Source organism: Condylostylus longicornis, unplaced genomic scaffold (genome assembly GCF_029603195.1).
Source record: "Condylostylus longicornis isolate FDR11 unplaced genomic scaffold, ASM2960319v2 ptg000080l, whole genome shotgun sequence".
Taxonomy (NCBI): Eukaryota; Metazoa; Arthropoda; class Insecta; order Diptera; family Dolichopodidae; genus Condylostylus; species Condylostylus longicornis.
In genome coordinates this window covers 4,167,339-4,182,202 of record NW_026578048.1, presented here as the reverse complement: position 1 = coordinate 4,182,202, position 14,864 = coordinate 4,167,339, and the positions used below count along the sequence as shown (strand labels likewise).

The 14,864-nt window shown below is 22.2% G+C and overlaps 1 protein-coding gene across 1 annotated transcript; it reads right to left on the bottom strand.

The window, feature by feature from the left end:
• Positions 1 to 778: 778 nt before the first annotated feature.
• LOC129612972 (uncharacterized) lies at positions 779 to 14,650 on the bottom strand. Its single transcript, XM_055526834.1, has 10 exons — positions 14,525 to 14,650; positions 13,585 to 14,431; positions 13,100 to 13,362; positions 3,540 to 3,635; positions 3,200 to 3,470; positions 2,030 to 2,186; positions 1,688 to 1,960; positions 1,377 to 1,603; positions 1,085 to 1,260; positions 779 to 928 (listed from the first exon to the last, which is right to left on the bottom strand). The coding sequence occupies exons 1-10, from the start codon at positions 14,648 to 14,650 to the stop codon at positions 779 to 781; spliced, it is 2,586 nt and encodes an 861-aa protein (XP_055382809.1).
• Between the last annotated feature and the right edge of the window lie 214 nt (positions 14,651 to 14,864).

The following is a 14,864-nucleotide window of genomic DNA, read 5'->3' as shown; positions in this document are numbered from 1 at the left end:
TTGTGAAACAAGTTTTGGATTTAATTGAATTTGATTGCTTAATGTTGTTTATTAAATTTCGCTTACTTGTTTCTATTTAGATTAATAAAACATTGGGAAGAAAATTTAATTCTTAAATGAATTAATTTGAAAAGTGAATTGAATATTAAGTTAAAAATTGTTACTGTGCGAACGCATGATTTTTTAAGGATTCTGATTCGTTTCAAAACAGATTTAGCTGTCCATCTACCAACCAACCCCGTTTATTTTTAAATTGATCTAAGCAACCGTTCCAATATTAACCATAAGAGACTACATCAACAATAATTTAATAACATTTAGTTTCAAGATCACAGTTCTAAAAAGAAGATTATGGCAATCGTATAATAAAAATTTGTAAAATCATTCACACGAATACCATATAGACTCGAAAAGGTTAATTTCATTTTTTCTCTGTACTGACATTTTATATTTTATTAACAAGATTCTAACGCACTTTATGAACAAGATTGTAGATATTAATGCTAAAATTTAGTATAGTTATATGTACGTGGCACATACACTTATTATTATTATATAACAAATAACAAGCAGTATTAAAAGTATTTTTATTTAAGTATTTAACAAGTTTAATATGAATAAATTTTTGTTCGTAGACGATTTAATTTCTAATTACTTATTTTAAAGACAAAATATAAAATGTTTGGCATTGTTTAAAAATTTTTCATTTTTTTTGTTCATTTTTAACAATTCATTTTTCGTAAACTTATTTTTATTAATTAAAAATAATAACAATTTATTAGTTTTCCTTCCAAATGTCCTGTGCTTCCTCAATAGTATTCGGTAATATTAAATTTACAGTTTCTGGTAATAACATTGTTGCTACACCACTTGCTGACACTAATAATGCTATACTTGTCATTGGTATGAAAGATGGTATCATTGCATCCTACGAAAAAAAAATATTTTATTAGATTAGGTCTATATTATACAGTAATATTCTTTATTATTTTTAGACCAGGATGCTTTTTAAAAATTTTGAAAAGCTATTTTAGTAATATTTTTTCAGCAATAAAAAAATTTAAAGTTACATTAATTTTCTTACCAAAAACAAGATATACGATTCCAAAACTCTCGCTGTTCGCGCTGAAAAGCTGCATAGTCCTAAACCAAAACCTCGACATGATGTTGGAAATAATTCACTCGCAAACACAAACATTCCGGTAAAACAAGAAGCAACAAGAGTTTTTGCAAGTATCATTAATGCAATTGCAGACCATTCTACAATCAATTTTTTTTAATTAAAACGAAAAATTTTGTAATTTTTTGTAATATATCGATGTAAGCGTACGAAGACTAAACTTTTCTATAAAATCTAGAATAAATTTAATATTTACCTGTGACCTCAGTTTTATCGATAAAATAAACAAAAATTAGTAAAATTCCACTTAGAATTTGATAAAATGCCAAAGGAATACGTCGTCCAAATCTTGATAAAACAAAATATGATGAGAAATATCCAATGTCTTCTGCAGCTGCTTCAATTATGAAATTAGCATGCCGCTGACCAGATAGTTTTGGTAAATAATAAGCGATTCCGTAATATGATAAAGTTATTGAAAACCTATATTAGATACACATATTATTTTATAAATAAAGTTTGTGTAACGATTTTCAATTAAACGATTTTAATTGAAGTTTGCCTTACCAAACTATGACCATTATAATTAAATGTTTTCTTAAAATCAAATTACGTAAGACATCCATAATTTCATATGATGATTTTGATTCTTTCTTATAATCATGATTTTCCATTGAACTAGTTATCGTCTTACTATCGTCTCCTAAATTTGTTAATAATGCAATACAAGCATCTTCAGTTACAGTATCTTGATTTTTCTTTGCCATTGATTTAATGGCGTCTAAACATTCTCGATATTTATTATTAACATAAAGCCATGATATTGATTCTGGAATTAACCTTAAAGAAATTCATTATTCAAAATTGATATTCATCATTTTTTCTTTTTTTATATGTTATTGAAAATACCAACTATATGCGACACTTAAAATCATAGGTATTGTCATAACTAAAGTTAACTCTCTCCATGAATGTATTTTGTAAGCAATACCACCTAAATTCATTACACCAACAGTCCAGTTGAATTCAAAAAATGCAGCTGCTGCTGTACGACTTTCTGATGTAGCTATTTTTATATTATAATAAATATTTGTATATTAAATATGTGCTTAGGTAGTTTTTAAGACTGTTTTACATTTTTTGTTGGATTTTGTTCAATTGTAAATGCTTTAAATAAATCTTAATATATTTTTTGCATATTGTCATGTAGAATCTCTATTTAATATACTATTTAAATTATTAGAAATCCAGCGTTATTAATGATAGATAAGTTTTACTTCTAAAATTACTTCAAATTAATTTAGTGGCTATTAGAATATTGATAGCTAACTTTTTATCTACAATTTATACATACAATAAATTATAATATAATTTTTATACCAGGGTGTATGTACTAGTAGTTAAACTGATTGGTTTTTTTGGTGCTTAGAATATTTTAGATAACGTAGTTTTCATAATTTTCATTCAATATTTTTTCATATTTTAAGTATATTTGTATATTATTATTATTTGTTATAATCGTAAACGCGTATAGAATTGGTGACGTAAAATTTAATTAACAAAATGATTACGCACATAATTTATGATACGCATATTTTGATGATATACAGGTGTTCAAATGAGACACGGCAAAAAGTTCGTTCAACTTATAAATAAAAGAAAAATGTTCTTAAATTTTTTAGAATTAATCATTGAACTACCCACCGTGATATTTAATAATTGCGTGTAAAATGAAGGGGTACGTTTAAAGCTTTAAACTTATTGTACACTGCGTTTAATGATTAAATATGCATTAAAAGTAAACCAAATTATAAAATGTAGCACTCATGAATTTGGAAATTTTTTGCTTTGCTATGCTTTTCATTCTAGCTTACAAATAAATCACGCAGTAACTTAACTAATTTATTTGTATAGTATTGTAGCCAGCCATTTGTATAACAGATTATTAGACACAGATTTTGTGTAGTATTTTTAAAAATATTTCTACTTTATGTATATGTAGGTAAAATGTAACTTATTAAAAATATATTGTATATAATACTATTATATATGAAAAATTTTATATACATATATACATACAATATTCTATAATTAGTGTAAATGTACACATTTCTAATCCTCCAGCGAATATTCCAATTGCTATTCGAAATAATATAAATAATGTTAGACTATTTCCAAAATATAAGCATATTGATAATGAAACAATTGCATACATGCAAATTAAAACAAGTTTTTTTCGACCGACTTTATCACATAAAGTAGAAAATAAAAGTGATCCGATTGTAACTCCAATATAGTATAATGTTGTTGTTAGAGGTCCAATATATTCATTTTTACATACTAATGAGAACTGTATAGAAGAAAGTCAATGGTATTATTATATTTTTAAAATTATATGCATGTAATTTTAAAAACTTACCTCAGAGACAATGGTTTCATCATCAAACGGATCAAATTTATAACTTGTACATTCGGTTGTTGTGTTACCTATTGTACAAATTGAATTTACATCATCCTAAATTTTTTGAAATAAATATTTATTTATAATTTGTTATAAAATTGAAAATTTTTTAAATGATAAAAATTAAATTTTGAAAATTCTTAGGTTTACTTCGAAAAATGTATGTAGAGAACTAGAGCAAGAAGTTAGGAGGCATATATCACCGGGTAGAAGGTCAAATATGAGTAAGAAAGCATTGCTTATAGCTTCCGTTCCACAAAAGATAGGAGCTTCAAACAAACAGTTTTTAAAAACTCTTTTTGAATGCTTTAAATAAAGAATCGCAAATTATTCGGTTTTAGATGTTTTTTCGGAAATACAAGCATTCGAACTTTAGGAAAATTTTATTTTTTTTTATCTTTTATTTTTTTTTTTACTTTTTTTTGTTCCGACAATTTCTCATTAAAATTTTTAAAGCTTTTGAAATTCTCTCTACAGAATTTTGCCCAGCTTCTTCAACTTTAATTTAAATCATAATTTTCCAAAGAAACAAAAAAAAATTAAAACTTCACAAGTTGAAATTTAATAACCACCTTAGACAATTTTCGCTCTCATTATGTAAACATAATATTACTTATTGACTTACAGCACAATAGAATTGTGGGATATATGTATAAAATACTCCAATGGTGTTAATAGTACCAAACGACATTACATTTAAGGACAACACTATTACTAAAAATATTTGAAATCGTCCTTTTTTCTCAAGAAATTCTTCTTTTAATTTCCTTATTTCATCTGGTTGACTCATTTTCACTTAATAAATATTTTTAGCATATTTCAGTTATATTATATAAGCTTTTTAATTTTTTATACTTATTATTGATGATTCGTCACTTATTCGGCGACAAATATTTCATTTCTCATAAAAATTGATTTTACTTTTTTTTTTGTTTTCTTTTTCTCGAATAAACCCGATACGTATCGATGGTCTTACCGTTAATGAAAAAATAAACTGTTGAACTGAAATATTGTAGCCAATATTCAATAAAAAGGAACTTGATAGGAAAATAATTAAATATAAAAAAAAAAGGAAAAGAAAATCAAAGGAAAAAACTCACGAGCAAATACAAAAAAAAATAATCTCTCATTATTTCCAAAAATACAATCTCAGCATATTTAATTATTAGCAGTACTGGAACTCGTTATTTTTTTAGAAAATTTTACGAAGTAACAAAGTTAAAAGCGTTAATGTTATAGTTTGAAATTAAATAAAGTTGGATTGAATCAGTTAGTTTGTAAAGCAAGCACTTTTTCTGAAAAAGTGAAAATAATATTTTTAAAAACAATCTTCAAATTACGTGCTTTATCTCATATACACAAATATACCAAATTTTGCATACATTTAGGATGAGAAAAAAAAATGGAATATTATGGGTTATAATTTCTAGACGTACCTCCCCCATAGGTAAAAATTTTCTTCTATAGAGAAAAAACTTCTCCAGACACTTGTACTCGGACAGAGTTGAAAATTTTTTTTCAATTTTTGATTTGAATTTGGTATTGGTCTGATTGGTTTGGTATTGGTCTGATAATGTGCCTATTTTCATAAAATTATTTTTAAAGGCTTTCTTCTACTATCATACTAACCTGATACAGAAATGATATAATCCATGGTAAATATGATTTTCTGACAAATTTAAGATTTTAGAAACAATAATAACAGAAATTTTTGTTATGTTAACTGTATGATTGCTGTGGTCGTAAAATTCAATATACTTTTTATATAGTCGCAATATAGTCGGTTTTTTTTGGTCAATATACAATGCTCTCACGCTCGGGAGTATATTTTTTCGAGACGCATACAAATAGCATATGAAAACTGAAAAGGCGGACAATCTCGATTACAGGTCGTTTACATTTGATTAAATTTTTTTCTTCGTGTGCTTTTTAGAGTTTGTTTGATTTTGGATATTTTGATACCAATATAATTTTTTGTTTACGCGCTTTGTAATCAATTATGCTAATAATTACTATTAATCGTAAATGAAAATATCATAAATCAGATTTATTATTTTATTGAAATTTTGCAGTTATTGACACCAAAACAAAAACAAAAATATGGAGGTTTATATTTTATTTCTTTTGAAGTCATTTATTTATAGATTGTAAGCATATGCTATACGGATTAATATTGTAATTGACTAGCATAAAAACTGTGAATTATTACACAATAATTATACAAAATCAGTAAAAAGAAAGTTAATTAGTATAAGTTGTACTCGTATTTTGTACATTTTTTGATAGAAATATATATTAAAATTTACTATTACTTATTGTAAAGAATTTTCTACTATCTACAAATTATCGATAATCTGAGACCGCGTATAATTGTGCTGTAATACTGGCGCTTAACTTTAAAAATTTTTCAAATAAGTTTCTGAATTAAATTTATAGTTTTAATTAAATTTGTCTTTTCTTTGGAATACGAGTACATAATAACCTTTGGTTTCTTTCATGCCCTATTATGAATTATGAATAATTTAAATGAATAATTTAAATAGGGAGAGATGTTTGTCTGGAACGACATTTGTTTAAAAAAGATCTTCTTGTTTTTTGTACCCTTACGAATGAATATTCGAAGGCTACTAACAGTTATATAGTCTTAAATACAATATTTGATCAGCGTCATATTTTGGGTCGATTATACTATGTGTCTGTTTATGATTTTCATTTATAACAATTCTATAATTAAAAAGTATTTAAATTTGTATTATATTTTTTTTATTTAATAAAAAAAATTATTTTATTTATTAAAAAATATATATAAATTTGTTACAACTTTCAGTTTTTTTGTTTTTTTTTTTTTCTTTGTTAAATTTTACAACACAACGCTTAAGCTTGTAAATTTTTAATATTATATAAATTACATAAATATATAAAGAATTAAATTTTTATTATATAAGTAATGTTATAAAAAAATTTTTACATACATACATGTATTATTATATATAATATAGAAATATCCAATAAGTTATACGTTAAAAATATAAATTGTCGTATATAAGATATTAGTACATGAATTTTATAGTACAATTATAATTTTTTTAATTAATTATGCATATAAATGATTTTATTATTCTTGATAAAAAAAACTTTTCAAAAATAATATTATTTTAATGATTATTTTTAATAGTAATAATAATAATATTTTTTTTCTTATATTAATTTTTTATATTAATTTTAAATAATTTGGTATTTTAGATTTTTCCACTTATTTTCTAGTATCACATATTTATATTTTATTGATGTATTTTATAATTTATGATATTTTTATGTTGATTTAATAATTTTGTATAATAATATATTGGAATTATTGTTATATATTATAATTATTAATGTGTGTTTATAATTTAAGAAAAAACAAATAAATTTTAATATAAAATGTATATAAAATAATTTGTTTTATAACTTTATGAATTGAAATTGGTTTAAAAAAATATTATTATTATGTATTCTTTACGTTAATTACGTTAATTTCGTTAATTAACATGATGTTTTGTTAATTCAAAATAGCTTATATGTATATAGTTGCAATTATTTTATTAAGTGAATTAATCAGTTTTAATAATAAAATATAAAATAACTTAAAAATAATGAAATATTAACATTAATGTATAATATTAATATTAAAAATATAATTATAAAAGCACATTTCCCATTTTGTATAAATTTCATGTGTATATGAAAGATTTATAAATTATTATTAGTTTTTTTTTTTTAAATTCATAATTAATAATTAAATTAAATTCTAATGAAAAAACAAAATATTGAAGTATCTACATAATTTCGTAAAATTTTTTAATATTATATTATTTTCTTTTTAATTATTTTAATAAATTTATTTAAAATTAATGACTAGAATTGACTCATTCCCTTTGGTTTTGCTGTGTTTATATTTTTATACATAAGAACTTATTACAAAAATAATTATAATTATTTAAAAACTAAATTGAATATTTTGAAAAAAATATAAGAATATTTTTAAAGAAAAATTAAATGTGAAAACAAAATAATATAATATAACAATAAAATTTGATGTGGTCAGCACATAACTGATTGCAAGAGAAAACGTTGGTTGTGATTATGAAAATGTGTTTCATTTTTTTCAAATTTTAAAGACGCTAGTAAGCTTTCTAGTTAATATACCTAGAAAAATGTGAATTTGGGTCTTAATAGAGTTTTATTTTATACTATCCGGATTTCACGAAAAATTCATCTGTTATATTATGTCAAACGAAGCTTATATATAAAATTTAAAGTTAATCTGTTGAATATTTTCTTGAAAATTATTAAAAATATAAAATCGACCCGTAGTAAATAATCAGTTCCCATGATTTTATATATCCTAAAAGTTAATCAATCCGTGATATGACCAAAGTAAATATAACCAATGCGTATCTCAGATATCGGTTTTGCACAGACAGACTGACAGACTAACAGACAGACTAGACTGACAAACAAATTGACAAACAGAAAAACATATAAATTAAATGTAAATTCTTAAAAATACTGTACAAAATTTTATATATTACACAATATTCCGCGCCTATACAGAAAATTAAATTTAGAAAATTTTAAAATTAAAATTAAATATATACGTATACATTTATGTATAAAATATTAACATTGTATATAAAACGTAATTTTTATAAATAAAAAGAAAATTAATTAAAAGGAACGATTTTGTGATGTTGCATTTTAAGAATTTTTAAAATTTTTATTTTGTACACTTAATACGAGTATTAATTAAATAAAAAAAAAAAAATAAAAAATTTATATAACCTATGTAATTATCATAATAATAAATAGTGATTTACCTACATAAATAATTATATAAAATATAAGTAAAGTATTTTTGTTATATAATAATAATGAAAAACGTAAACGCAATCTTAAATTAAACAGGGCGACAAGTAAGTATGAAAATATTAGAGTTGAAAAAGCTTATTTTACATTTTTAATTACATGATGTTTATACAAATTAATTGCATACTTTGAAGTTTTCTTCTAAATTTTTAATACATATTTGATTTTATTGTTTTTTTTTTGTATTTATTAATTAAGGTGGGTCCTTCCGCTAATTAAATACATTTAAATTTTATTGAAAGGTATTTATTTTATGTAAATTTTAAATTAAAATTAAAATTTAAGTATGTATGAGAGAGTTTTGTACTGTTTCAGTGATCGTTGTATATTATTGAAGAAAACAAAAATTAATATCAAATAAAATATTATAATTTAAATATAAAAAAATCATAAAATTTTTTATTATATATATTGAAATATATTTCAGAAAAATATGTGTATTATTACTTTTCTTTTATGCAATAGTTCTTATAGCGACGAAACTTTGGCTTAGGGGTGGTATAAGCGTGTCTTATATATATTTTATATTGTGATAAATATTTGACAGTGTAAGTCATATGATCTTCTTTTGCCAGCATTTTGTATAAAAAAAAATTTTAGGTGGGATAGCGTTTCTTTTTTTTTTTTTAGAGTTTGGTATACATACATATTCTTCTTGGCAAGTTATATAAATTTTCTTAAATAAATGAAAATATTTTATAGTGTTAGTTCAGTTTTTGACTATATATAGAATGACTAGATTTTAAATGAATTATTAGAAAATGACTAGATATTGAATAAGTTAATGAAAGCGTCAAACGAATTTTAAGATTAAGAAATTATTTATTTACTAAATTAATTACTATATTAAATGTATTTAGTTTTTCTGATAAATTAGTATTCCTGTTAAATAGTATTTTATTGTTTACAAATAGTATTCAAATACGAAAGTAATTTTTGGTAAATAATCCAAAAATATATTACATTTAATCATTTATTATATTTCATATTGAATTTTTCAGTAAAACTAATGTGTTTCCGATAATCCTAATTTTTTTAAAAATACTAATAATAGTAGTCTTTGCTAGTATCTTTGGTAGATAGTTAGAAATTTATATTGTATATGAAAAGGATGATTCGAATCTGATGAAAAAATTGAATTTTTAGTAAAAAGTATATTACAATTCAATTTATGAAAATATTATTATTTATTATTAGAACTGTAGTGAATTTTATTCTTTGCTATATTTAAATGTATATATGATGATTTAGTGATTATTTCCGAGTATATATTTAATACCATGAATTTCTTACTTTAAATTAAAAATAATTTTTTTGCAATATAATTTAGAGTAAGCACGTATGAATATTAAAAGAAATTTTCATATTTAATTATAAAAATAGAAAAACATTAATATAAAAAATTTAAATTAACTTTTATAGTATTTTAGTTTTGAATTACGCAGAATTATTTTTTAAGATTTTTCCTTTATTTTTAGTTTAAAAAGTATTGAAAGTTGAAATACTTGGACCTTAAAATGTAATTCGATTTTCGTTTCATTTAACTTGTATGGTACTACCATTTCATTTCTCCAAATAAGAAAATCGTTTCTTGAAAATCGTATTACTTAGTAAGACTTAGTAGATCGTATCACTTAGTAAGTATGATTCGTAAACAAACTCATTTATAACTACTCAAAATAAGTTGTTAATGTTTAGATATCATGAATATATGAAATTTTATTAGACATGAATTTACATAATTTACATAATATAAAAAAAAATAATAAATATATTTTTTAATACATAACCCTATTGATTATATTAATTTACGAATTAAATAAATTATTTCTGTGGTTACAAGAGAAAGTTGTTTCAGAATTTGAAGAAAAATCAAGTATTTAAATTAAATTAACAATTAGAACTTTACAAATTTTGCTATTATGTAGCTTAGTTAACTCAGAAGTTATGAACAATATAATTACGAAATGTCACATTTCTTCTTTCCAAAAAGAAACCAAATTAACCTGATATATCAACTTCAAATTAAATTATGATAAAGTATCGTTTTCTTTTTAATGCAGGTGTCATTTTTAGGGTCATGTGTTCAGATTAGTTAAAAAAAATTTTGACTAACAATTAAAAAAGAAATAGTTAATTGTAAAATTTAAAAATTTTAAAAATTAAACAAAATTTACATAAAATGCTAGTTCCTGCGTGCCATATTTGATCATAATCGATTTAAGTCCCAGTCGAATTACCATCAAATATGGCGTTTTTTATCAAATATCCGAGTTTTGGAATTTTCCTTAAAAAATTTTGAATAATTTAAAGTTCCCATATCGTTTTGTCCGTGCTCGGTCACAATTCGACCCATATATTTCTAATTTGAGACTTAAGTTATATCTAAACTATTTAATGTATTTGGAAAAATTAGTTTTAAATTTAAATTTTTTTTTTTTTGAAACCACAATTTGTTTAAAACAATTTCGTTGTATATAGAAACACTTGCAATTTGCAGAAATTCCACATTATAGTAAACTTATAAGTATTTTGTCCCTTTTTTTGTATTTTCATAACTGATCTGACTAAATTGCACTAATAATCTAAAAAATATATTTTACATAATTGTTATAAACTAAAATTCTCTCAAAAATTTAATTAAAAACAAAATAGGAATAAATGTGTGTTTATTTTGTAAATTAAATTTTTAATTATATACTTTGTAAGTAGATAATTAATGACTAGAATATTGGACCGTAAAATTAATAATTCTATATTATATGAGTATACCTATTAATAATAATGAAATGAAATTATACAATAAATTACAATATTATTATTAAAATTTTTTTTTGGCAGTGTTATAGCTGTGTTGATAAAGTATTTAAAAATTAAAAGTATTTTTTTCATTTCGAATTCATTTAAGCTGTATTTGAGCTTAAATGAGTTTTATTAAAAGATATAAAGGTGCCGCGGGTTATTATTAAAATCATAGTTGAGTAATTAAAAAAAAAAAATTATGTTCAAATTTATTATATAATGCATGTACGGAGAAATTTTAAAATTTTATTGTAAATCGTGTTGTCTTGCAATATATAAGAAGAAAGAATATAATCTTTTTCCTTAGCGACACCTTTTTGGATATTATTATATTTAAATAATAGTATAAATGTATAAAATATATATAATTATAATTATAAACTAAAATGCATGGATTTATTCTATTGTATTTAAAAATAAAATTTATGAATTAAATATATAATTTGTAAAACTATTTAATTTTATTTAAAATTATGAATTATACATATTTAATTAAAATTAAAATTAAATTTAATATATTTTATGTAATTTTAGAATTACTGTTATTATCTTAATCGAATGTAGAATGTAGATACTTCAATTTGTTTTCTATTTATAATTTTAATTAAAATTCTATTAAATTAAAATTAAATGTGACTAGTGAACTCATCGTTTTGAATATGCGATATAAATAATTTACAAAAACATTTATCGTTTTTAAAACAAAAATAAAACTATCGAGTAATTTATCTTATAATCGGAAATTTCACTTGCAATTTAGTTGCAAAATCAAATTTTAAATACCGTCAACTACATATGTATTAAATGCTAAATAATTTTTTTAATTTCTGTGATTTCAAAATTACAATAATTATCTATTGCTACACAACTTGACTTTCAAAATGGAGTAATACGGTATTAATACACAATTCAGCTTATAAGTATGAATTGCTGAATAGTGTATTAATAGGTTGTAAATCGATTTCTGAAGTCAGGGTTTGTTATTTCAACGCATATAGTTGTACACAATTGATTAATGTTTTGTAAATGAAGCATCCGGTTATGTGTTTATAATTTATTTAATTTCGAAAAATTAATTGAAATTATATTTTATTTATAAAAAAATGTAAGGTTTAGTATAATTTCGTTTTAGTTTTTGAATAGCTTTAGTATATATAGCTTTAGTAAAAAATTAAATTTTTGGAATAGAATTAAGGAACCATGATATCGGAATTGCATTAATAATATCATGTCACTATATAATTCAGCAATTAGTGCTTTTAAGCTGAATAGTGTGTGTAGTAATATAATATTAATATTATTCCGATGTCAAGGAAAATAATATTCTTAGTTTCCTTATTAAAGCGCTTAATATAAATATTTTAAATTTATTTTAATTTTTTCGTATAAAAAATATCTTTTTTTTTTTAAGAATATCGATCGATTTTAATAAATATTAATATTAATTTTTAAATATGTTATTACGTATGTAAAAAATATTTTTATTGAATAATGAAAATTAGCTTTAAGCCGTATAAATTCTTTGTTTTTTTTTTTTTAATTTTATATATTATATACCTATATGTAAAATCTATTATTATCATTTTTAATGCGTTTCTTTGATGTATGTTGTATATATTTGCATAATTTGTATATAAAACGAATAAAAATATATTTTGCATTTAAGAAATTATGTATATATATTTATGAATATTTATAATATTTATGTTAACTTATGTTTTAATAACTCACCTGAATACTAAGTATATATATTGTAAAATTAATTAATTTTAAATAAAAAAATAAAATCAAATTCCATTTTAATATACCATTGTTGCTGTAGTATGTTGTATTACTGATGGCCCATTTCTTAAATGTGCTAAAGCTGCTGCAGCAATATTTTCTTCTTCAGTTAAATTATTATGTTCATCAATAATTTGCAGGCGACCTGGTGATGAACAATCAGAACGTGTGTCTGAATATTCTGAATCATATTTATTATTTGCAATTATATTATTATTACCATATAATGTAATATTATTATTACTATTATTATTATTACTACCATATTGATTATTATGATAATTATTTGAATTATTTGAATTATTTGAATTATTTGTTAATATTGAATTTGTTATTGATTGTCTTGAATGATTTGTACTACTATCTTCAATAATTGAATTTGATTGATGACTTGAATTTGAATTTAAATTTTGATGTGAAAATTCATCATCATCTTCTAATTCGGATAATGAATTTTGATTATGATTATTTAATTTTTGAATTTTTCTTCTATTACCATTATTATTATTATTAAGTTTTGTTGTTGTTGTTTTACGTTTTATTGATTCTTCTTTATGTTTATGTGTTGTTAAATGTTTTCTTAAATATGCTTGACGTTTAAAATTTTTACCACATTCAATACATGGATATTGTTGTTCATTTTCAGAATTTTCTTGTTGTTTTCTTAAAACTTCTTCTTTTGGTTTATGCCAACGACGATGTGATGCTAAATTTGCTGGACAATTAAATCGTTTACCACATTCGGGGCAACGATATTCTAAAAGTACAATACAAGAGCAACGATGACGTGCTAATCCGAAAGCATCATCAAATTCAATACGACATAATTTACAAGTATATGAACCAATAATATTTCTAATTTGAGCAAGTTCTTGTTTAGCTTCTTCAGTTACTTCAACAATATTAAATTCTGGATCGATATCACCAGATTGAATTTCTTCACCAGAATTTGTAATCTCTTCTAGTGGACGTATAATTGTTCCAGAAACTGGTGAACTAGTCTCTTCGTCAAATTTTAATTTTCTTATTGCTTTTGTTGTTTTCTTTTCACGACTCATATTTAGATTTGTTTTACCAGTTCTTGGTGCCGAATTTGTTATTTTTATCGGTTTTGTTGGTGTTTTTTCTTCATTTGGAGCTGTTGTAGATGTATTATTATTAAAAGATGATTTTTCTTTTATTGTTTCGTTTAATTGTTCTCCTAAAATTTTTGTAATTTTTAATGAACTTATTTCACTGTCACTTGATTGATAACCATCATCACGAAAACGTTTTTTTGGTGGTGATGGAGGTGGTGTTATCGGATGTTGATTAAGTGTTTTATAATTATTATCAATTATTTTATCAGGTTTTTGTAGCTCTATTTCATTATTATCAATTTTTGTAATTGAATTCAATTGTTTTTGTTCATTTTGTTGTACTCGTAGAAAGGCACAATCATCCTGTTTTACAGTTAAATCTAATGGGGTTTCTAATAATGCTGCTCTAGCTAAATAACGTATTTTATATTTTGGTGGTAATTGTGCTACAGTTGTTAATAATCCAAGGCCAGATGTAATATGATTATTTGTTGCCATTTTTTGATAATTATTGATATTTGAATTTGTACTACTGACTGACATTAACATATTATAAAATATAATGTTTTTTTTTTTCAATTTATATATTTATGTATATGTGTATAAGTCTCTATATTTTTTTTAAAAAAATATTTTAAATAATCATATTAAATTGTAATTAAATCTTAATAATTCGATATTGAATTTTTACATATTAAAGCACTTTAATTCA